Raw genomic sequence first — 24,315 nt, 5'->3', positions numbered from 1 at the left:
AGCAGTCACAGCTCAAGCCCTTTGTGGCAGGGGGTTGAGCAAACAAGCAGTTAAGGTAAGCCCAGGCTCCTACCTGAGCGTCGGGTGAGGGGGAAGCCTGCCACCCGGGCGGGGTGGCAGGGGGGAACGCAGGCCCACCCACTCCACTGCGTTCCAGTCCGGGGCCCTAGCAGCGATTACTGTCGCTGCCGGTCAGTGGGGTATCCTGACCGAAACACACTGCCATGGGCTCACAGGCCTCTGCAGCCTGACCGGGGTCGGCTACCCCCGGGCTACTTCCTTGTTCCCCCTCGGGGCTTACCTCGGCGGCGATGCTGGGTTCGGGCCAGTCCAGCAGCATCGGCTCCTCCGGTGCGGGGCTTGGGGGCCGGTCCGGCAGCTCTCCCCCAGGGTAGCTGGCACGGGGCAGGCTTGGCTCCTCCTCGGGGCCGCTGGTCCGGGGCAAGCTTGGCCAGTCCTCCTCAGGGTAGCTGGCACGGGGCAGGCTGGGCCAGTCCTCCTCGGGGTAACGGGTCTGGGGCAGGCTGGGCCAGTCCTCCTCGGGGTACCTGGCGAGAGGGAGGCTTGACCGGCGCGGGGCGTTAGCAGGCGGCTCGTGGCCTGCGGCTGTCTCCCAAGCGGGAGCTCGGCCCGGGACGTCTGCTCTCTCTGGCGGTCTGGCTCACTGAGCTCTGCTGGCGGGCTTTTGTACTTCCGGGTTGGGGCCGTGACCTCGGAGGGGCAGGCCTCGGACCCGGTGGCTCCGCCCACGCTGGGGTTGGAGCAGGCTCGGCCCTGTCAGAGACGGAGGGGTGCCACACCGGCTCACTACACCCTCCTTTTGGTCAAGCTTACACAAAGACCAACAATTACTGGATTCCACATATTAATCGTTCTTTATCTCTTCGTTCATCAATGATATTTAACATCATCATATTAGCACTCTGTTTTGGGGCAGTCACCTGGGTGGCATACCTTACACAATTCTGGATACAATAGGAGATTAGCTGAAAACATACAAAAATCATTAGGATTCCAAACAGGATAGTCAGGGCTCCCTGAAACAACCAGTTTCCTATGCCAGAGAAATTGAACAGGTTACTTAGCCACTTCTTAAAGAACTCGGCTCTTTATGGGGAAGATATGCGATTTGTTTTAAGTGGCTAGCGCGATCTATTACCTCATTGGTGTCGTCAGGTATAAACACACAACATTCTTTTCCAATGAGAGCACAGGTCCCTCCTTTGGCCATCAGCACTATGTCCAATGCCTGACGGTTTTGAAGGGCCATCTGTCAGATCGCCCCTGTTTCTTTGGCCAGGGCTTTTAAACTCTCTCCGGTTTCATTTGCCATTATTTCAACTACTGCTGGTAACCTTAGGAGCCTTTTTACATGGTGTTGAAAGATTGTATTGTTTTCACTAAGGTTACTGTAGGGGGAACATGAAATTGATTTTTCTGTTTGATCCTCAGATCAAGAAAAAATTCATATCCCCATACCCAGCCCGTCACTTTTTAGTTTTATTCGAATAATCCCATACACCATTGGCCACAGTATGCTGAAGGCAACGGCTTTTTCCCAGATCCAGCCCTGTCCCATTATACACCCAACACCAATGACCTTTTCCCTCCACCACACCTATCCATTTAGATACATTTATGCCCACTGCTTCCCAAGTGTCATTATTGTTCCATGTTTTGTTAAACGGACGAGGTCCTCCAGTGAGGTCTGGGGAATTGAGTGGGATTATTGCCAGGACAGGAACACCAGCTTGAGAGTGGGCTGGGATGTGGCTGCAGACCCAACAATTAGAAATATTAAGGGTCTGAGCGATCCACACTTGCTGCTGAATAAAAGAACTGTCATTGTGGACTCCCCAGACCTTAAGATACCAGCAGCCAAGGAACAGGCGCCACCAGAGGCGCATGTTGGAGGCAAGGCCCTTCTGGTTCTGACAGCCTCAACTGAGGGAACTGCAGTCACGGTTTTACGTCCAGCAGGCGCTAGGCTCACTACTGCTTTTTTTAGGGCCTTGCTTTAGGTCGTCGTCTGCTTCTGGCAACCCTTACGAGAGCGTAGATGGTAAGGTATTGCAGGCTGTTCCTCTACGTCGTCTTCTGGAGTCAAAATTGACTCTGCGTGGTCCTGAGGTGATGATTGGTTTGCTGGGGGTGGTGCCGTCTTACACTGCGAAGCATGTATCCACGCTGCGATGCCAGACCGTTTAACAGCCGTCTGGGTAGTAAGCAGTACCTGATGATTCTTTGATGTCCTGACAGGGTATGTCTACACTTACCTCCGGGTCCGACGGCAGGCAATCGATGTTCTGGGATGTCATGACTGCAGCAGGGCAGTCAAAATCAGAAGAATAGGGAGAGATTCTGGATTCTTTTTGTTTGTTTGTTTTTGTAACAAAATAGCAGATGAGAGCTGTAGTAAAAGAATAAAGACAGTGCCCCTCTGAAGCAACAGCAGGGGTGAGGTGCACAAAACAAAAAGAAGCAATGTTAAGCTGTTATGTCTTTCTGCAGTGGCAATTCTTAACATGTTCCCATTTGTATGTATAATATGAATGGTTCGGTTTCCCACATTGCCTTTTTGTTTGTTTTAGGAACTATGTTACCTTTTTTACCTTTTGTAAACACAGTACTTACATTTGTCTATTGGAAGGTTGCTAACACCTCCATTCTTTTAAAACACTTTTCCCCAAGAATTAACACATACACATAGCCCGTTATACAGTACTTTGGTCTCATTATTCATTTTCTCCCACATACAGGATCCTAGTGAGATGTCTTTACTACAGGGCTTTGGAGCAACAGGCATGGGTAATCATACCCACTTTTATTTGTTTCTGTATTAGGTTGTCCTGTAGCTGGTGTTAGCTTTTTCTGAAAGACAAAAATAACATTTTTCTACCCCTTTTGGGGTGGCATTCATTATTGCTTAAAATATTCCTTTCTTTCACAAATACCCTTGCTGATTGCAGGCAAAACAAGAGGAATTACCTCCATATTTTCCTGTGTTTTTGTTCTATAGGCAGGCCAGGTTTCAATGGCTTCTATCTTTTAAGAGTTATGGGGAAATTATCCCACTGTTCAGTCATTAAATCCATGAGGTGGTGTACCTCAGTTTTTCCTTTACAGCAGACCAAGTTTACAATGACTTTCCTGCTGTGTTAAGCTTTAAGTTTGTTCACAGGTAACAGCTGAAAAGCATCATTACCATAAAGGATTTTTCCAAAAATCATACACACTATACATTGTTACAGGGGTACTTATTAACATTAAATTTATTTTAATTAAAGGTATCTTGTTATACCGTGCCTTTTATTTAGACAATTTGTTTGTTGACCAGGTATGTTCTTTATCTGCAACTTCTTTGTGCTGGCAGTTCTCTCACTTCCTTTATCAGTTAGGTAATTTGCATCAACACAGGCTTGGCTTTTGGATTCAAAGCCATCAGCAGAGCTCAGAGACTGTCTTAAAAGGAACACAATTAACTTTTACCAGAGTTTTGATTACTTTTAACTCTTGCTTCCAAAACACACACAGATCTGAAAAAGAAAACACAATCTATTGTGGCTCCTTTGGAGCCCTAATAGGATTTTAACTAGGTAGCATGTTTCGTTTGCATTTCTTTTACCCCCTCTATAATATACACTGCATATGTCTGCACATTTCTTCTATACTTTAACTTTTAAAACATTAGCCATATTAATTTTTACATAAGGTGTAACTGTTTCTTTTGTTCTTAGTTTTATGTACCCTTATCAAAGTGACAGTCTGATTACACAGCCATTTTAAGGCTGTGTTTCTAACATTGCTTCTTTTTGTTTTGTGCACCTCACCCCTGCTGTTGCTTCAGAGGGGCACTGTCTTTATTCTTTTACTACAGCTCTCATCTGCTATTTTGTTACAAAAACAAACAAACAAAAAGAATCCAGAATCTCTCCCTATTCTTCTGATTTTGACTGCCCTGCTGCAGTCATGACTTGGTCTTTACAAAATTTAAATGTTTTCAAATAAAGAATCAAGTTACCCCTTAAGAGTTAAATACCAAATCTCAAAGCCAACCAACACTGATTACCTGTGTCTGGCAAAAAGGTCTGTCAGTTTTGCAACTTTGAATTAAAGAGTCAAATGGATTTTTAGTGGCATTATAAACCAAACCAATTTATCTTAAACCTACAAAACAGGAGTTTTACAAACCTCACATATTTCCACAAATAGACAGATACATACACATTTTCTTTTCCTTAACATCCTTTTTACACTGCTTTGTTTTTACATAGCTGTACATAGATTACATTACCTTTTATACATTTGGGGCAGTTAAGTTCCAATAGAACCCCCCCCCCTTTTTTTTTGTTCTTTTAGCAAATTTGACTAAATTGTTCATAGTCAAATGATTTCAATTAGATAGTCTCTTTACCTGGATTATTTACAGACATTCCTCTGGAAAAGGGCCCATTTTTCCTTTAGAATGGCTGCAAAGAAACCAAGAATTCTTTTAACAAGGTCCTTTTCAACATTTTTACAAGGTTTAACTGCTTAATTCTTTTCAGCCTCTGTAGAGTTAACTTTTCACTTTCTTTAATCACTTGTTTATCTCCCAAAATGACACCTTTACAACTCAGATTTCACCATTTTAAGTATTGTTCCAGGGGTTCATACTTACACTTACTCCTGACACTATGCCCTTAGGGCTTCCAACCTATTTTTCAGTTTCTTTATCTGTTGCTTGCCTGCTTGTCTGGGCCCGATCCTGCTTTTTCCAATGAACCGTTTTTTGAGTGATATTATGGCCATTTCACAATTTTGAAAGAAATGTTTAAGGAAAGGGACCAGGAAGGGTGGGGGCTAGTTGAGGAGCCCACCCTCCTTACTGAATTGGTAGTGGAACACTAAAGAATCAGTTTCTGAGGCAGACAATGAAGGGGAACAGAACAAGGGGCTTTTTTTGTCCTTTTTACAATGAGATGGGAGTATGGAGGGGGTTGGGATCGATCTGGGGTTGTTGTTGTTGTTGTTGTTGTTGTTTTTTTTTCCCCCCCGGAGAACGGGGTAAAGGGGAGCGCTTGGTCTGGTGGTGGGAGAGGAGGCTTTTAATAAAGCTTTTAACTTATTACTTGAATATTTGAGAGAGGCGAGTTTTGATTTTGTCCACCTACAATTTTCCTCTTCCCACCACTGCATGAAACAATTAACCTCTCCTTTTCCAATTTAGTTTTAGATTGGCTGAGTTTGTCTTTTAAGATGTCCACTCGGTCCTTCTTCCAAGATTTTAACAGTGGCCACTGAGTTTTGGGATCTCCCTGAGTTAGCCTAGACCATTTTTCCAGAAATTTACAGGAGTCCGGACCCTTCCTAAAACTGAGCCGGCGTTCCTTTAGGGAACTGTCCCGACTTAGACGTCTGGTTACCAATACAGGAGGACTTTACACACACCAATCACACAAGAAGGAAATTCGGGTTCGTCAGAGCGATGCCCGGTGCAACACACAAAAGGAGCCCACAGGCTACTGCCTCAATCGCCCTTGCTTTCACACCAAGGGTTTCACCCAAGGTGAGGTGCGGCTGCGATTGTGCAGATTTCACTCACTCAGACCGTGGGGACAGGAACCCCTTGGTCGGCCGATCTCCGGATGGAGATGGCACCCAGACTCATACTCCACAGTAGGACGGATAGACACAGAGACAGGACAGTCCTCAGTCCGGACAAAACACAGAAATAATTACCTGACCAGTTTCCTGATGTCAGATCCCAGGATCCCTACCAGAACAGAGTGGGAACCAACAGGTTCGATGGCGTAGACCTCACTGTGGTCGTGCGCCCTTCCGTTCAGGAGGAGGACCACTCGGGCCAAATGCCCAGGTGCCGGCTGCCATGGTCATCCTACAAAAATGGTCAGGAATCACATAGCCCCAGTGAAGACGGTTGCCATCTCGGTGGAACCTCCAAATTGTCAAAGTTAGACTCAGGACTCATAGTTTGTCAGACTGCTCTGTTTTATTAGCACAGCGCTCTGCTAATACATTCAGATAATGTGAGCCCCCATGCAAGATTCAAACAGTCTTATACAGATAAAAGGGTGCGAACTAAACAAAGGGACAGAGAGAGCAAAATTGTAAAATTTGCATGGGGCACAATATGCATATCCTGCTTCCTTATTAACTCTTATCGATCTAAGGCTAATGCTTCACCAATTGCCCTTAAGTGGGGCGATTCATTAAGCAGTTAATGTCTTCTTTCCTGCCCCCTGGCTTGCAGCATTTCTCATTTCTACCTAAAGGTACATACAGCATTCTTTAATTCATTCTATTTCTTTAATACAATTCATTTTACTTTCACAACAGCTTTCAGAGTAGAAGTGCTTTGACATCCCAGGGCTCTTGTTGTCCCATGGACTCGGAGCGCTCTGTTTCTGTGGCATTTGGGGCACCTCTTCTAGGGCCACTTTGCTTTGCCCTTCCTTTTACACGTGGGTGTGTGGCCTTTCTGATAGGGTTCTCTTTTCCATGTGGGGTGGGTATTGGACATCATAAAATAACAGCTTTAAAACAAACAGGAGACACTCCTTTACCTTGCATGGTGACAGGTTTCAGAGTGGTAGCCTATACCGGAAACCTACTGACCTCTATACTTCCCTACATGCCTCCAGCTTTCATCCAGACCACATCACACGATCCATTGTCTACAGCCAAGCTCTAAGATACAATCACATTTGCTCCAATCCCTCAGACAGAGACAAACACCTACAAGATCTCTATCAAGCATTCTTAAAACTACAATACCCACCTGCTGAAGTGAAGAAACAGATTGACAGAGCCAGCAGAATACCCAGAAGTCACCTACTTCAGGACAGGCCCAACAAAGAAAGTAACAGAACACCACTAGCCATCACCTTCAGCCCCCAACTAAAACCTCTCTAGCACATCATCAAGGATCTAAAACCTATCCTGAAGGACAGTCTCTCACTCTCACAGATCTTGGGAGACAGGCCAGTCCTCACTTACAGACAGCCCCCCAACCTGAGGCAAATACTCACCAGCAACCACACAACAAAAACACTAACCCAGGAACCTATCCTTGCAACAAAGCCTGTTGCCAACTCTGTCCACATATCTATTCAAGGGACACCATCATAGGACCTAATCACATCAGCCACACCATCAGAGGCTCATTCACCATCAGAGGCTCATTCATCTACCAATGTGATATATGCCATCATGTGCCAGCAATGCCCCTCTGCCATGTACATTGGCCAAACCGGACAGTCTCTACGCAAAAGAATAAATGGACACAAATCAGACGTCAAGAACTAGAACATTCAAAAACCAGTCGGAGAACACTTCAACCTCCCTGGTCACTCAATTACAGACCTAAAAGTCGCAATACTCCAACAAAAAAAACTTCAAAAACAGACTCCAATGAGAAACTGCAGAATTGGAATTAATTTGCAAACTGGACACAATTAAATTAGGCTTGAATAAAGACTGGGAGTGGATGGGTCATTACACAAAGTAAAAAAATTTCCCCATGCTAATTTTTCCCCTACTGTTACTCACACCTTCTTGTCAACTGTTGGAAATGGGCCATCCTGATTATCACTAAAGTGTTTTTTTTTTTTCCTCCTGCTGATAATAGCCCACCTTAATTGATTAGTCTTGTTATAGTTGGTATGGCAACACCCATTTTTTCATGTTCTCTGTGTATATATCTTCCTACTGTATTTTCCACTGCATGCATCCGATGAAGTGGGTTTTAGCCCACGAAAGCTTATGCTCAAATAAATGTTAGTCTCTAAGGTGCCACAAGTACTGCTCATTCTTTCTTCTTTACTTGCCTTTCTCAGTCATTGTCTTTGCCATGCACTCTGTGGCTGTGGCAGAGTGGACCAAAGATGGCTCCATCATCTGTGGCATCATCCCCCTCTGACCAGTATTCCTAATGCCCTTCTTCAGAGGAGGAAGAAGGGGTAGCAAATCTGACGCCTCCCTTTTTGCTGGTAAGAAGAGGGTTATTTCCTCCTTGGCCTCTCATGAGGAAATAGTTTTCTTCTATCTCACCACCTGATGTTTTCAGACAAGTCCAGGAGTTGATAAAGCATAACAGAGTCTGGAACTGGAAACTTTAGCTGTGCAGGAAAATACACACTGCTTTGTTTGATATCCTGGAGTCCAAGGAGAGAGGGAAACATGCTCTATCCCTTTATAATGTGCTCGATCCAGCTAAATGGTCATATCTCCCAAAGTCAAGCTGTCATGGCCAGGTACTAGCTTCATCTGTAGGAAAAGCTGCTCCCTATGCCTGCCTATAGTTTTTCTGATACTCAGTAAAAGGAGCTGGTGACTGATGTTTGTAGTGCATATCCTATACCTAGTTTGACACTTATAAGGTTACATCATCTGTTTCTGACAGTACTGCTGACTGAAAACTTTGAACCTTTCACCTGCAACTCATGGTCATGTGGAAGACCTCCTGTTTGAGGGGGAAGGGGTTTCATCAATCTTCAGATAAAAACACAGGGTCCTTCATTTTCTCCAACATTTCATCTATCATGTCTGTCTCTGAGACTGTGCTAAACAGCCCAGAAAATGGTCTGTACTTCCTGCTTGTACTTGCCCATCATCTTCTGATTTTCTAGTTTTAGTTTGAGGCAGCCTTGGTAAATCCAGGGAAGCAGGGCAGTGGAAACCATTTTAGGCAGGGACTGTCTTTTTCATTTTTATGTAGTACCTAGTACAGTGTGTAGGCCTGGTGTCGGTCGGAGTCTCAAGTCTGTACCGTAATGCAACTAACAATCTCTTAATGCTCTTCCCAAAATCTAGTTTATGTCCCAGGGAAGCTAGACTTAATACCTTACATGTCAATAAGGCTCTGAGTTTGTGAGATATGATGTAAGGCATTTTGCATATCAGTTGGAATTTTTGTAGCCTTTGGGAATTGATATAAAAGGAACTCCGTTTCCACTCAACCTACTCCATCTAGGTAAGTGCTACTTACTGAAAATATTGGTTGACTGGGGTGTCAGTACTTCAGGGTCTTAAGCTTATTGTCCCAGGGCCTGCTTGTTCATAGAAATCTGCAAGGCTGCTCAGCCTGGATTCCTGTATATGCATTTACACATCACTAGTTTCTTGACAGAGCATTTTAGATGCTTACCTAGGTGTAAGGCATTTCTTGAAATCTAAAGTACTTCCCAGCCCACCTTCCTGGTCTGGTGGTTGAATAACTCTCTAGAAACCCAGAACAGAGATTATGCTGATGCCAGCTCAAAGAAGAGATGTAAATGGTTACTCACCATAGTAACTGTGGCTCATCAGGAGTGTTGCTCCAAACACTTCCATAGAATATCCGGGTTGGAAGGGACCTCAGAAGGTCATCTAGTCCAATCCCCTGCTCAAAGCAGGACTAATCCCCAACTAAATCATCCAGGGCTTTGTCAAGTCTGACCTTAAAAACCTCTAAGGAAGGAGTTTCCACCACCTCCCTAGGTAACCCATTCCAGTGCTTCACCACCCTCCTAGTGAAAAAGTTTTTCCTAATATCCAACCTAAACTTCCCCCGCTGCAACTTGAGACCATTCCTCCTTGTTCTGTCATCTGCTACCACTGAGAACAGCCGAGCTCCATCCTCTTTGGAACCCCTTTCAGGTTAGTTGAAAACAATATCAAATCCCCCCCCAATTCTTCTCTTCTGCAGACTAAACAATCCCAGTTCCCTCAGCCTCTCCTCATAAGTCATGTGCTCCAGCCCCCTAATCATTTTTGTTCCCCTCCGCTGGACTCTTTTTCCAATTTTTCCACATCCCTTCTGTAGTGTGGGGCCCAAAACTGGACACAGTACTCCAGATGAGGCCTCACCAATGCAGAATAGAGGGGAATAATCACATCCCTCAGTCCGCTGGCAATGCTCCTACTTATACAGCCCAAAAATGCCATTAGCCTTTTTGGCAACAAGGGCACACTGTTGACTCATATCCAGCTTCTCGTCCACTGTAACCCCTAGGTCCTTTTCTGCAGAACTGCTGCCTAGCCACTCAGTCCCTAGTCTGTAGCAGTGCGTGGGATTCTTCCATCCTAAGTGCAGGACTCTGCACTTGTCCTTGTTGAACCTCATCAGATTTCTTTTGGCCCAATCCTCTAATTTGTCTAGGTCCCTCTGTATCCTATCCCTACCCTCCAGGGTATCTACCACTCTTCCCAGTTTAATGTTATCTGCAAACTTGCTGAGGATGCAATCCATGCCATCCTCCAGATCATTAATGAAGATACTGAACAAAACCGGCCCCAGGACCGACCCTTGGGGCACTCCGCTTGATACCGGCTGCCAACTAGACATGGAGCCATTGATCACTATCCGTTGAGCCCGATCTAGCCACCTTTCTGTCCACCTTATAGTCCATTCATCCAGCCCATACTTCTTTAACTTGTTGGCAAGAATACTGTGGGAGACCGTATCAAAAGCTTTGCTAAAGTCAAGGAATAACACGTCTACTGCTTTCCCCTCATCCTCAGAGCCAGTTATCTGGTCATAGAAGGCAATTAGGTTAGTCAGGCATGACTTGCCCTTGGTGAATCCATGCTGACTGTTCCTGATCACTTTCCTCTCCTCTCTAAGTGCTTCAGAATTGATTCCTTGAGGACCTGCTCCGTGATTTTTTTCCAGGAATTAAGGTGAGGCTGAGTGGCCTGTAGTTCCTCGGATCCTCCTCCTTCCCTTTTTTAAAGATGGGCACTACATTAGCCTTTTTCCAGTCATCCGGACCTCCCCCGATCGCCATGGGATTTCAGAGATAATGCCCAATGGCTCTGCAATCACATCCACAACTCCTTTAGCACACTCAGATGCCCACACTTTCCTTGACCATCTTTTTGTTAACATACCTGTAGAAACCCTTCTTGTTACTCTTAACATCCCTTGCTAGCTGCAACTCAAGTGTGATTTAGCCTTCCTGATTTCACTCCTGCATGCCTGAGCAATATTTTTATACTCCTCCCTGGTCACTTATCCAATCTGCCACTTCTTGTAAGCTTCTCTTTTGTGATTAAGATCAGCAAGGATTTCACTGTTAAGCCAAGCTGGTTGCCTGCCATATTTACTGTTCTTTCTACACATCGGGATGGTTTGTTCCTGCAACCTCAATAAGGATTCTTTAAAATACAGCCAGCTCTCCTGGACTCCTTTGCCCCTCGTGTTTGACTCCCTCGGGGAACTGATGGGCAGGATCCCCTGGGAGAATAAGTCTGCTTTTCTGAAGTCCAGGGTCCTTATTTTTCTACTCTCCTTTCTTCTTTGTGTCAGGATCCTGAACTCGACCATCTCGTAGTTACTGCCCCCAGGTTCCCATCCACTTTTGCTTCCCCTACTAATTCTTCCCTGTTTGTGAGCAGCAGGTCGAGAAGTGCTCTGCCCCTAGTTGGTTCCTCCAGCACTTGCACCAGGAAATTGTCCCCTACACTTTCCAAAAACTTCCTGGATTGTCTGCGCACCGCTGTATTGCTCTCCCAGCAGATATCAGGGTGACTGAAGTCCCCCATGAGAACCAGAGCCTGTGATCTAGTAACTTCTGTTAGTTGCCTGAAGAAAGCCTTGTCCACCTCATCCCCCTGGTCTCGTGGTCTATAGCAGACTTCCACCACGACATCACCCTTGTTGCTCACACTTCTAAACTTAATCCAGAGACTCTCAGGTTTTTCTGCAGATTCATACTGGAGCTCTGAGCAGTCATACTCCTCTCTTACATACAATGCAACTCCCCCACCTTTTCTGCCCTGCCTGTCCTTCCTGAACAGTTTATATCCATCCATGACAGTACTCCAGTCATGTGAGTTATCCCACCAAGTCTCTGTTATTCCAATCACATCATAGTTCCTTGACTGTGCCAGGACTTCCAGTTCTCCCGACTTGTTTCCCAGGCTTCTTGCATTTGTGTATAGGCACTTAAAGCAGGATGATCAGCGAGTTATCTTCTCAGTATGAGGCAGGAGTCCTCCCCTCTTGAACCTAGTTTAAAGCCCTCCTCACTAGGTTAGCCAACCTGCTTGCGAAGATGCTCTTCCCTCTCTTCGTTAGGTGGAGCCCGTCTCTGCCTAGCAATCCTTCTTCTTGGAACACCATCCCATGGTTAAAGAATCCAAAGCCTTCTCTCCGACACCACCTGCGTAGCCATTCGTTGACTTCCACAATTCGACGGTCTCTACCTGGGCCTTTTTCCTTCTACAGGGAGGATGGACGAGAACACCACTTGCGCCTCAAACTCCTTTATCCTTCTTCCCAGAGCCACGTAGTCTGCAGTGATCTGCTCAAGGTCATTCTTGGCAGTATCATTGGTGCCCACGTGGAGAAGCAGGAAGGGGTAGTGATCCAAGGGCTTGATGAGTCTCGGCAGTCTCTCCATCACATCGTGAATCCTAGCTCCTGGCAAGCAGCACACTTCTCGGTTTTCCCGGTTGGGATGGCAGATAGATGACTGTCCCCCTTAGGAGGGAGTCCCCGACCACCACCACCCGCCTCCTTCTCTTGGGAGTTTTGGTCGTTGAACCCCCATCCCTGGGACAGTGTATCACATGCCTTCCAATTGGTGGAGTCTCCTTCTGCTCCCTTCCCTCAGATGTATCATCCGAAGTGCATTAAGTGACATGACCAACATCTGTTATGGGTAATTCATTCTTTCTCCAATCCTTCCTTGGGGGAAACGCTGAACATTTTTTTAAAAATTGTTTATCCAGTGTATTATGTTTCTATTAACAAAGGCAAGATTGAAGAAGTGGCCTTTCAGTTGGAGCAGAAGATGGTGAGATTTATGACTGTCCTTTGTTCCTGTGGAAGCTTGCTGCAATCTTGGACCAGCCCCTGAGAAAACTGTCTTCTTAGAAGAAGATGAACCTACTTTTGTGATAGATTTATTTTGCCTGAGGAGCAGAGGTTTCCACAGTCATTGTCCTGGAGCTTTAAGTGGTCTCATATCCTGGGCACAGCCCATGGAGTGCTTTGAAGGTAACGTACTGAGGCTTGAGTTGACTTGTTCTTATGTGGAGCCAGCAAAGTAAGCAGAGGACAGGTCTGATGGGCTCGTAGTAGCCTGTGTTGCTGAGGAGCCATGCTACTGTTTTGTTCATGCTGCCTGCCCACCTTTCCTCCTATTGAGTTCTGTTCTCATAGGTACACTTGAAATTGGCAGAAGGAAGTGATGCATTTGGGCCCACAAGACCCTTTATAACTTTGGCTCTGGCCATTTAGTGTTGCAGGAGTGGGTTCAGGTGGCCCCATGTTCAGCCCCACTGGGATTGCATCTTCTATATGAATATGTAGCGGCAACACTCTCTTAGAAGAACTAGTTATTCTTGTAAGCATCCATTTATGTATGACACAAAGTGCAAGTATCCATGACCAACATCATTGAATTGGGGTTCACAATGTGTTGGCTGGAATCATTAAGGCCTAAGGGTACTACACTTCCTATGTTCAGTTTTAGCTGGAGCTCTGCGCTGGCGAAGGGGTTATTTGGAAATATGGATCCTTTAACGACAAGGACAGTGGTAAACTGTTTCAGTTTTGGCTCAGACAAAAGAAAATATAGCTCAGTGGTTTGAGCATTGGCCTGCTAAACCCAGGGTTCTGAGTTCAATCCTTGAGGGGGCCATTTAGGGGTCTGGGGATTGGTCCTGCTTTGAGCAGGGGATTGGACTAGATGACCTCCTGAGGTCCCTTCCAACTCTGAGATTCTATGAAGATGGGCTCACTCATCCACCACATGGAATTTAGTGTAGCTTAAAATTTTGAACTTCATAATCAAAATTGCTTTTAGAAACTACATAAGTAGTAGTTTCGGTTATGCTTATAGTTTAAAAACAATGTTCCTGCCAATGTTCAGGGTTGGACATGCACGGAGGGTGAGAGGTCATAAAACATTTTGTCTGGAAAGAGAGTCACCATCTTGAGTTGGGTAACGTTGATTTAATCTATTTATACACCAAGTTTCATTCTTAAATCTGAGACTTCCTGAAGAAGTTTGAGACTTGTGTAAACTTGTTGAACAAAGAGCTTTATTTCCATTTAGGAATCATAGAATATCAGGGTTGGAAGGGACCTCAGGAGGTCATCTAGTCCAACCCCCTGCTCAAAGCAGGACCAATCCCCAACTAAATCATCCAGGGCTTTGTCAAGCCTGACCTTAAAAACCCCTAAGGAAGGCAATTCCACCACCTCCCTAGGTAACCCATTCCAGTGCTTCACCACCCTCCTAGTGAAAAAGTTTTTTTCCTAATATCCAACCTAAACCTCCCCCACTGCAACTTGAGACCCTTATTCCTTGTTCTGTCATCTGGTACCACTGGCAACAGTCTAGATCCATCCTCTTTGGAACCCCCTTTCAGGTAGTTGAAAGCAGCTATCAAATCCCCCCTCACTCTTCTCTTCCGCAGACTAAATAATCCCAGTTCCCTCAGCCTCTCCTCATAAGTCATGTGCTCCAGCCCCCTAATCATTTTTGTTCCCCTCCGCTGGACTCTTTCCAATTCTTCCACAACCTTCTTGTAGTGTGGGGCCCAAAACTGGACGCAGTACTCCAGATGAGGCCTCACCAATGCCGAATAGAGGGGAATGATCACGTCCCTCAATCTGCTGGCAATGCTCCTACAGCCCAAAATGCCGTTAGCCTTCTTGGCAACAAGGGCACACTATTGACTCGTATCCAGCTTCTTGTTCACTGTAACCCCTAGGTCCTTCTCTGCAGAACTGCTGCCTAGCCCCCTCAGCCCCTAGTCTGTAGCAGTGCATGGGATTCTTTCGGCCCAATCCTCTAATTTGTCTAGGTCTCTCTGTATCCTATCCCTACTTGCTGAGGGTGCAATCCATGCCATCCTCCAGATCATTAATGGAGGAAAGGGGAAAGGTGTCCTGTAAAGCCTTCTAGGCTCTCTCTAGTTTTTGGAGATGATGGTTTTTTGGATGAAGCTTAACTCTGGTTCAAGTGGATTGGATCTTGTGTTACACTAGAGCTGGGGTTCCTCTTTGAGAGGCCCTAAGGCCTCCATTCCAAGGCATGCTCAATGAAGTGTTGCCCTTTGTGTGATGTAAAATGGAATTTGGAGTTCCATTCATGCAGTGGTGTTCTTGATTCAGCATCTCATTTGGGAGAGAAATTCGTGAACACTTCAATTAGTACTTCTCTGTCCTCCTTTCCTTGTATTGTACTGTTAAGTTGAATGTGGATCTGCAGAAATCATTCTCAAATGAGGAAGATTAGTTTAAATACATACTTGTGCAGATCCCCAGGCCTTCTTTCCCATCTGGGACTTTGTAATAGATATTTGAATGAGTTGGCAGAAATCAGTGACCGCTTAGGATGTGTTCAGTCTTATACCCGCAGGCCTGAAAACAGTGTTCTGCAAAGGGGTGCTCAAGCGACTCCAATTGCCATTGCATTTATAGATTTTGAGGCCCAAAGGGACTGTTATGTTCATCTAATCTGACCTCCTGTATAACACAGGCCAGAGAACTTTCCTACAATAATTCCTAGAGTAGATCTTTTAGAAAAACTTCCTATCTTGATTTAAAAATTGTCAATGATAGAGGATACACCATTGGTAAATTGTTCCACTGGTTAATTATACTAACTGTTAAAAATTTACACTTCAGTTCCCTTCTGAATTTGTCTAGCTTCCAACTTCCAGCCATTGGATTGTGTTATACCTTTCTTTGCTAGAATGAAGAGCCCATTATTAAATAGGTTCTTTTTAGAAGGCTGGCAAAGCCTTCCACTACAGCATGGATCTACAGAGGCAAGATATTCAAAGAACCACAGTTACACACCTGCACACTGTCTCAACTATATGTGTATAATCAGGACTCTTGAACGCTAGAGAAAAGCTATTTGCTAGTATCTGTGGAGGGTTTTTTAGTATATTGCCTTAGCACATCCTCACTAAGGGTTCTGCCCTACCTGTAGCACTGCTAGGCAAGCACCTTTGGAGAAGCATTGATGTATGTATCTGTCTCTCATTCCCAGGCTTCACAGCCCAAAAATGCAGTCCATGAGGTCAGAGTGCCGTACTAATGAATCCAGGAGCTATAGTTGCCCATAGTCAACAAGATTCTTGGGCTCTGTCATTCAAACAAAGCCAAATAAAGAAATTTAGATGATTCTCCATCAAGAATGCTGAATTTTTCATGTAAACACTGAAGTTTGTTGTTGCATCTGCACCACCTTATTCAGATTACAGATGGCCCCTCAAATTTTCTCCAACTCCTGGTAGTTAAAGATGCCACCACAGCCACTGCCTCAGAAAAGCATGTATAAGGTCCCAAAGCCCTGCACCGCATTCATTTGGAAAGTTAGCACCTAATTCCATTGTGATTTACTCCATCCACCTTCCCTTCCTTCCAGAATGTGAGAAGAGCTCCAAAAAGTGTGAATTCTCCTCATTCTTCCAATAGAAGTACGTAGGGTTACCATATTCAAACATTTAAAAAAGAGGACACTCCACGGGGCCCCGGTCCTGCCCCCAGCCCCGCCCCTTCCCCGCCCCCGGCCCTGCCCAACTCCGCCCCTTCCCCACCCCCATTCCAACCTTTTCCCCAAAGTCCCTGCCTCAACTCTGCCCCCTCCTCTGAGCACCCCACATTCCCCCTCCTCCCTCCCGCTCTGATCTTGGTTGGGGGTTGCTAAGTGCTTCCCTGCTCCCCCTGGCCCTGCATCCCCTGCACCCCACCGCCTGCCCTGCCCCTGCGCCCCCCTGCCCTGCTCCTCCTCACCCTGCAGCCCTTGCACCCCCCCGCCCCTGCAGCCTCTGTGCCCCCTGCTCCCCACTCACCCTGCAGCCCCTGCACCCCCCCTGCCCCTGCAGCCTCTGCGCCCCCGTCTGCCCTGCCCCTGCGCCCCCCTGCCCCTGCAGCCTCTATGCCCCTGCCTGCCCTGCTCCTCCTCGCCCTGCAGCCTCTGCACCCCCCCCCGCCTGCCCTGCTCCCCCACTCCCCCGGCAGCCTCTGCCTGGCGGGGGCTTCGGATGCTCAGCGGCAACTGGGGCAGCGCGGGTCCCTGCAGCCCCGGCACACGCCGCACTCCACGCCCCGCCGCCTCCTTCCTGCCGCGTGGGGTGATGGGGCCACAGGAAGGGTCCCCCAGTGGCCGGGGAGTCCCCGCCCGTGAGGGAAGCCCGAGCCGTTGGCTGGGCCCGGCCTCCCCGTGGTCCTGCGGGCTCGGCTGGGGCGCGCGGTCCTCCCGGCCTCCGGGGGCAGCAGCGGCCCCTCCGCTGCCTTCTGCGGCTGCGCCCCACCTTCCCCCGCCCGAGCTCGCTACAATGTAGCCGGGCGGCTGGGCTGCGCTGCGGACCCGGCGGGTCGTTCTGGGGCCAGGCGGACCCTGGCTTATTCTGCCTCCCTATTTCCCCAGACATGTCCGGCTTTTTGGCAATTCCCCCCCGGATGGGGATTTGAGTACCAAAAAGCCGGACATGTCCGGGGAAATCCGGACGTATGGTAACCCTAGAAGTACAGCTCTCCCGGACACTTCAATGTAAAGGTCTCTAAGACCACTACCCTTAAAAAGGTGTTCACAGAAATGGGCAAGCCACTTCTGGAGACCTAGCATGCTCCACGAGGGGATCACTGCTTTCTCCTGGGCTGCTTGAGCCTCAGCATTCAGTGGAGGAAGCGTGCAGAGTAACAGCATGGTCGCTCTTCCATATTTGCAACAGCCATTATGAATTGAGACTTCCTTTCACTGTTTTTTTTTTTTATTTTTATTTTTTTTTTAAATAGTGGGTTCTTCAAGTGGGAGTCTGTACAAAGTCCCGTGTTTAGCAATGGTTACCAGTTCTGTTTTAATCTTTTTTTTTTTTTTTTTTAAATTTTGGTTCTGCTTCAGTCAGATGGGAGTTTTTAACAGCTCATTAAGTCCCTCAAGTTAATCTATCTGCATTTGATCTTAGTCTGTTTTTTTCCTCTACAATTCTGTCCTATCTCTGCTTCTTCCGTATCTCTTAGTTCACATTTCCATCTCTTCTCTGGCGCTTCTTCTCCCTACATTCCTGGTTTTCCTTGCCCTAAATGCCAGTGTGCGTATTAATAGGGTGGCTCTCTGGGCTAGACAGTCCCCTTCCTGCATAGGGCATCTCTGGACTTCTGAAAATGAGCCATTCAACAGTCCCACAGGTAGGGCCTTCCCTCCATGTGGCAGCAGTCAGTCTCCAGAGAGGAGCCTCACCAGAGGGCTCCAATCTTTCTAAAAATGCACCGCCAAATCCCTCATCAATGGGGGCTTGGTATATTTTAATATTCTTCCCCTGTGGAGGGGCCTGGGGCCTCATACAAAGTGGAGAGGTCATTAATGGACAAATTTCAGAGTCCCTGGAGCTGCCTGGAAATGCTTTGAGGAGGTTTTGAGGCCCCTACTCTGTAGATTTGATAGGCCTCCAAAGTGCCCTTGTTGATTTAGTAAAAGTCAGTCCAAGAACAGAGCTAATCTTGAGCAGAGGAGCATATCTCATGCTTGAGTTGGTCCTTATCTCTGCTAAAACTGCCAACGCGGAGGTCAGATCAGTGCTGATTTTGCTGTCATGCAAAATAATGAGCTCTAGGGCCCGAGGCTGGGAAAATCAGTTTTGGAGTAGATTGGATTGTGTTCTGCCCATCACACGGGCAGAAGAGGAAACTTGCCTTTAAGCACCTCCAAATGCAGTAAGTAGATCCAGTGTTCACTTTGGGAAGGCTGTGTGTCCTTCTTTCCTGGTCAGTGCCCCCTGGAAAGGGAAAAGGAGATGTTAAGGGAAATCAGTGCACACACAAAATAAAATAGCTCATGCTTAAATCCCTGTAGATATCTTCCTAAGACTGTATAAAATGAATAGTTGTTCATTCTTAAAATATTTAGGTTGGATTACTTACAAACGGTCAATGTCTCACTGTGCTTTCCTTTTTTCAAGGTGGAAAAAGTGTGCACTGGTGGGCATACAGATGTACTCCTTTATCCTGCTAAGAAAATGCAACACTTAGTGAAGAGTGGCATAGACCATGAAAGAACATCTCAGAACCTTACTTCTTCAAAAGCAGATCCTTTGTTAAAGCCAGTTATGGAGACCAAATCAGCTTTTCTGAATAGTGACTTCAAACAGAAAGTTGCAGAAATTTTGTTTAAGTATTCCAATGGTCTTTGGGCTAATGCACTTCCCAAGGTGTATGAAGACACATACAAAGTAAAATTTCCTGAGGATGCTCTGAATAATCTTGACTTATTATCTGATATATGTACTGTCAACCAGATAAGTGACAGCCCTAAAAAGGCAATCCTCTATGCTAAACCACAAAAGTACATTGATGAGAATCTGAATGCCACTGACAGTGTCCATATCCATGAAGATCTGAAGATAATGGTTGAGCAAGAGTGCTCTCAGTTAATGGAAAAGACCAAAGAGCAGTGTCCAGAAAATATAATGGTCCCTCCTTTAATCATTCCGGCGGAAGCATCTCCTTCTGTATTGGTAGTAGAACTGAACAACACTAATGAAGTTGTTATTAGGCAAGTCTTTATTTCACACTTTCTTCATTTTTTCTGAAATCCAGAGATCATTCTGCACAATCAACTTCCTCACTACTTTGCTCACAAAAAGCTATTTTACAAAAGAAAACAGAACAATAGAAAACTGCACTAACAAACTGTAATAGTTACTAACAATACTAACACATTTAAAATACTACATAAATATTTAGTTTGCTATTGCAAACTTGAACAGAAGTGAGCTCAGTGAAGATTCATTAAACTAATCCCAGCATAAGCTTTAGAGTAAGAAGCAGAGAAGGGCTGAGACTGTTCAGCTGCCATTGGATAGTGGGGTTTTTAAATTGTTGTCCTCTTCATCATCATACTGTTCAGATGTCACCTTCCTATTATATCTGACCTTTAAAACTATGATTTACCCTTTAGCCTAGGTGTATTTGTTCAGATATAAAGGAAAACTGCAGTGTAATATAAACATGAGGACAATGACCATGCACTAAAATTTGCACTTTAATATAGCAATAATCTAATAGTGCTTTGACTTGATTGCATGTTAATTTGTGGCTTAGTCCACTGAGGACCAACATTAAAATAGCTCCACTGCTTTAGAAAGGATTGGTTTCAGAGTAGCAGCCATGTTAGTCTGTGTCCGCAAAAAGAACAGGAGTACTTGTGGCACCTTAGAGACTAACAAATTTTATTTGAGCATAAGCTTTCGTGGGCTACGGCCCACTTCTTCGGATGCATATAGAGTGAAACATATATTGAGGAGATATATATACACACATACAGAGAGCATGAAAAGGCGGGAGTTGTCTTACCAACTCTGAGAGGCCAATTAAGTAAGAGAAAAAAAACTTTTGAAGTGATAATCAAGATAGTATAGACAGTTTGATAAGAAGTGTGAGAATACTTACATGGGGAGATAGATTCAATGTTTGTAATGGCTCAGCCATTCCCCATCTCTATTCAAGCCTAAGTTGATTGTATCTAGTTTGCATATCAATTGAAGTTCAGCAGTTTCTCGTTGGAGTCTGTTTTTGAAGATTTTCTGTTGCAAACTTGCCACCCTCAGGTCTGTTACTGAGTGACCAGACAGGTTAAAGTGTTCTCCTACTGGTTTTTGAATGTTATGATTCCTGATGTCAGATTTGTGTCCATTTATTCTTTTGCGTAGAGACTGTCCGGTTTGGCCAATGTACATGGCAGAGGGGCATTGCTGGCACATAATAGCATATATCACATTGGTAGATGTGCAGGTGAACGAACCCCTGAATGCATGGCTGATGTGATTAGGTTCTATGATGATGTCACTTGAATAGATATGTGGAGAGAGTTGGCATCGGGCTTTGTTGCAAGGATAGGTTTCTGGGTCAGTGTTTTTGTTCAGTGGTGTGTGGTTGCTGGTGAGTATTTGCTTCAGGTTGGGGGGTTGTCTGTAAGCGAGGACAGGTCTGTCTCGCAAGATCTGTGAGAGTGAGGGATCATCTTTCAGGATCGTCATGCGTCTGGCGAAGTGGGTATTCACCCATGAAAGCTTATGCTCTAATACATCTGTTAGTCTTAAAGGTGCCACAGGACTCTGTTGCTTTTTACAGATCCAGACTAACACGGCTACCCCTCTGATACAGGGTAGGTTGTAGATCTTTGATGATGCGCTGGAGAGGTTTTAGTTGGGGGCTGAAGGTGACAGCTAGTGGTGTTCTGTTATTTTCTTTGTTGGGCCTGTCTTGTAGGAGGTGACTTCTGGGTACTCGTCTGGCTCTGTCAATCTGTTTTTTCACTTCAGCAGGTGGGTGTTGTAGTTTTAAGAATGCTTGATAGAGATCTTGTAGGTGCTTGTCTCTGTCTGAGGGATTGGAGCAAATGCGATTGTATCTTAGAGCTTGGCTGTAGACAATGGATTGTGTGGTGTGTCCTGGATGGAAGCTGGAGGCATGTAGGTAAGTATAGCAATCAGTAGGTTTCCGGTATAGGGTGGTATTTATGTGACCATCGCTTATCAGCACAGTAGTGTCCAGGAAAAGGACCTTTTGTGTGGATTGATCTAGGCTGAGGTTGATGGTGGGATGGAAATTATTGAAATCATGGTGGAATTCCCCAAGGGCTTCTTTTCCATGGGTCTAGATGATGAAGATGTCATCAATGTAACGCAAGTAGAGTAGGGGTGTTAGGGGACGAGAGCTAAGGAAACGTTGTTCTAAATCAGCCATAAAAATGTTGGCATACTGTGGGGCCATGCGGGTACCCATAGCAGTGCCACTGACTTGAAGGTATACATTGTCCCCAAATGTGAAATAGTTGTGGGTGAGAACAAAGTCAAAAAGTTCAGCCACCAGGTTAGCTGTGACATTATCGGGGATACTGTTCCTGATAGCTTGTAGTCCATCTTTGTGTGGAATATTGGTGTAGAGGGCTTCTACATCCATAGTGGCCAGGATGGTGTTTTCTGGAAGATCACCAATGGATTGTAGTTTCCTCAGGAAGTCAGTGGTGTCTCGAAGATATCTGGGAGTGCTGGTAGCGTAGGGCCTGAGGAGAGAGTCCACATAGCCAGACAATCCTGATGTTAGGGTGCCAATGCCTGAGATGATGGGGCGTTCAGGATTTCCAGGTTTATGGATCTTGGGTAGCAAATAGAATACCCCTGGTTGGGGTTCTAGGCATGTGTCTGTACAGATTTGTTCCTGTGCTTGTTGTTGCTATGTTTACATATATAAAGTGGCTGCTTTGTGTCAGGAAATCCCATGTTAGGTTTACTAGTCTTCTTTACATTGTGATAGAATGTAGAAAATGTAATCACTATGAAATACATATATAGCAGCCACTGTGCTGACTTTTCATCCAAAAAAGTTTAGTTACAAACGGTTGAAAATTACTTTACATAGCACCTCAGGATGAACTGAGCAGATGCTAGGTAGGGTGGTGTATCAACACTCCTCTCGTGGCTAAGTCAGTTTCTGCAGAGTTTAAGCTTACATTTAATAATTTTTTTTCCAGTAATCATCAAAAGCCCCAATCAGGATCTGGGCCCTATTGTGCTAAGCACTCTACAAATACTTTGGGTGGGGGAAGGACTGTCTCTCAAGAGCTTACTAACCTAAGCTAAGGTATGATGAGGAAAGAGGGGTGGGGAGACCAAAGGTAACAGTAATAAGAACATATATTTAAATAACTACCTTTATGCATAATTTGGTTCCAAATCCCTTATACATTTTATAAAAATATATAAATCTGATCAATTATACCAATTTCTACTAAATTTCAAAACTAAATTTCTAATCCTTTTAGTTCAGGGGTGGGCAAACTACGGCCCGCGGGCCACATCCGTCCCGCGGGACCGTCCTGCCCAGCCCCTGAGCTCCTGGCCCAGGAGGCTCACCCCCAGCCCCTTCCCTGCTGTCCCCCCTCCCCCACAGCCTCAGCTCGCTCGCTCCGCCACCGGTACAATGCTCTGGGCGGCAGGGCTGTGAGCTCCTGGGGCAGCACAGCTGCAGAGCCTGGCCTGACCCAGTGCTCTGTGCTGCGTGGTGGTGGCGTCGTCATCGCCCGGCCGTAACGCTGCCAGCCACTAGTGCTCCAGGCAGCGCGGTAAGGGGGCAAGGAGCAGGGGGGGTTGGATAGAGGGCTGGGGAGTTCGGGGTGGTGGTCAGGGGGCGGTGGTGTGGATAGGGGTCGGGGCAGTTGGGGGGGGGGGAAATAGGGGGTTGAATGGGGGCAGGGGTCCCAAGGGGGTTGGAAGGGCTGGCAGGGGGCAGTCAGGGGCAGGGGTTCCGGGTGCAGTCAGGGGACAGGGATAAGGGTGGTTGGATGGTGCAGGAGTCCCGGGGCGGCCGTCAGGAATGAGAGGAGGGGTTGGATGGGGCAGGGGTCTTGGGGGGGCGCGTCAGGGAACAGGGGGGGTTAGGGGGGGCAGGGGGGGGGGGGGGGGGCACAACCCCCTCCCCTAACCGGCCCTCCATACAATTTCCAAAACCCGATGTGGCCCTCAGGCCAAAACGTTTTCCCATCTCTGTTTTAGTTAGAGAAAATTAAGTGCCTCAAAACAGTGGTGTTGGTCTGTAGAAAGATGGAAACTGTTCTAAATGGAATGTTGACTCTGAAGCCTACTGATAATTAAACCATTATGCTGATAATTCTATCAAACAGCCATCTACTTTAGGTTTATGGGCAAAATGTGACTAGAGGACCAACTCTTTTCTTTCTCAGTCTGAGCCTTAACACCGTTCACATGTATTGTCCTTTACCTCAAACAAGTCCTACTCTGTTTTATTTTCAAGTGCTACAATTGCAGGGGGCTGGTTGTAATTTTATCTTGAACTTGGCTCTAAAAACAGTAAATTAGTCTGATGGTATACCAGACTCTCTCTGAATGGAAAAATCATTGATCAAAATAAAGGAAAGGCCACTTGAGTTTGTGACTGAGCCTAGGTTATTAAAAAATGGCAATACACTTACTACACAAGGGGGAATTGAAAATATAGAGAGCCTCTGGAAGAGTTCAGTTATATTCACAGGGCCAGCTCCAGGCACCAGCCCACCAAGCATGTGCTTGGGGCGGTGCCTGGAGGGGGGCAGCGCGGCGGGGCGCTCTGGCCCGAGAGCGGGCCGCGACTGGGCTCGCTGCCCTCCCCGCGGCGCTCTGGCCACTGGGGAGAGCGGAGCCTCAGCGGGCTCACCGCCCTCCCCCCGCGCTCTGGCCAGTCGGGGAGAGCGGGGCCCCAGCCGGGCTCGCCGCCCTCCCCCGGCGCTCCGGCCGGTCGGGGAGAGCGGGACCCCAGCCAGGCTCGCCGCCCTCCCCCCGGTGCTCTGGCCGCCGGGGGCTCGCCGC

The 24,315-nt window shown here is 46.4% G+C and overlaps 1 protein-coding gene across 1 annotated transcript in view; it reads left to right on the top strand.

Moving 5' to 3' along the window:
* TDRD7 (tudor domain containing 7) overlaps window positions 1-24,315 on the top strand; it is a 128,753-nt gene that overhangs the window by 53,002 nt on the left and 51,436 nt on the right. The window contains exon 7 of the mRNA XM_024203146.2: window positions 18,913-19,505. Within this exon, the coding sequence (XP_024058914.1) occupies window positions 18,913-19,505 (593 nt within the window). The remainder of the gene's footprint in view (window positions 1-18,912; window positions 19,506-24,315) is intronic.

This window comes from Terrapene carolina, unplaced genomic scaffold (assembly GCF_002925995.2).
Source record: "Terrapene carolina triunguis isolate 2854851 unplaced genomic scaffold, T_m_triunguis-2.0 Scaffold94, whole genome shotgun sequence".
In the NCBI taxonomy this organism is placed as follows: Eukaryota; Metazoa; Chordata; order Testudines; family Emydidae; genus Terrapene; species Terrapene triunguis.
This window is presented reverse-complemented; position numbering and strand designations above follow the sequence as displayed.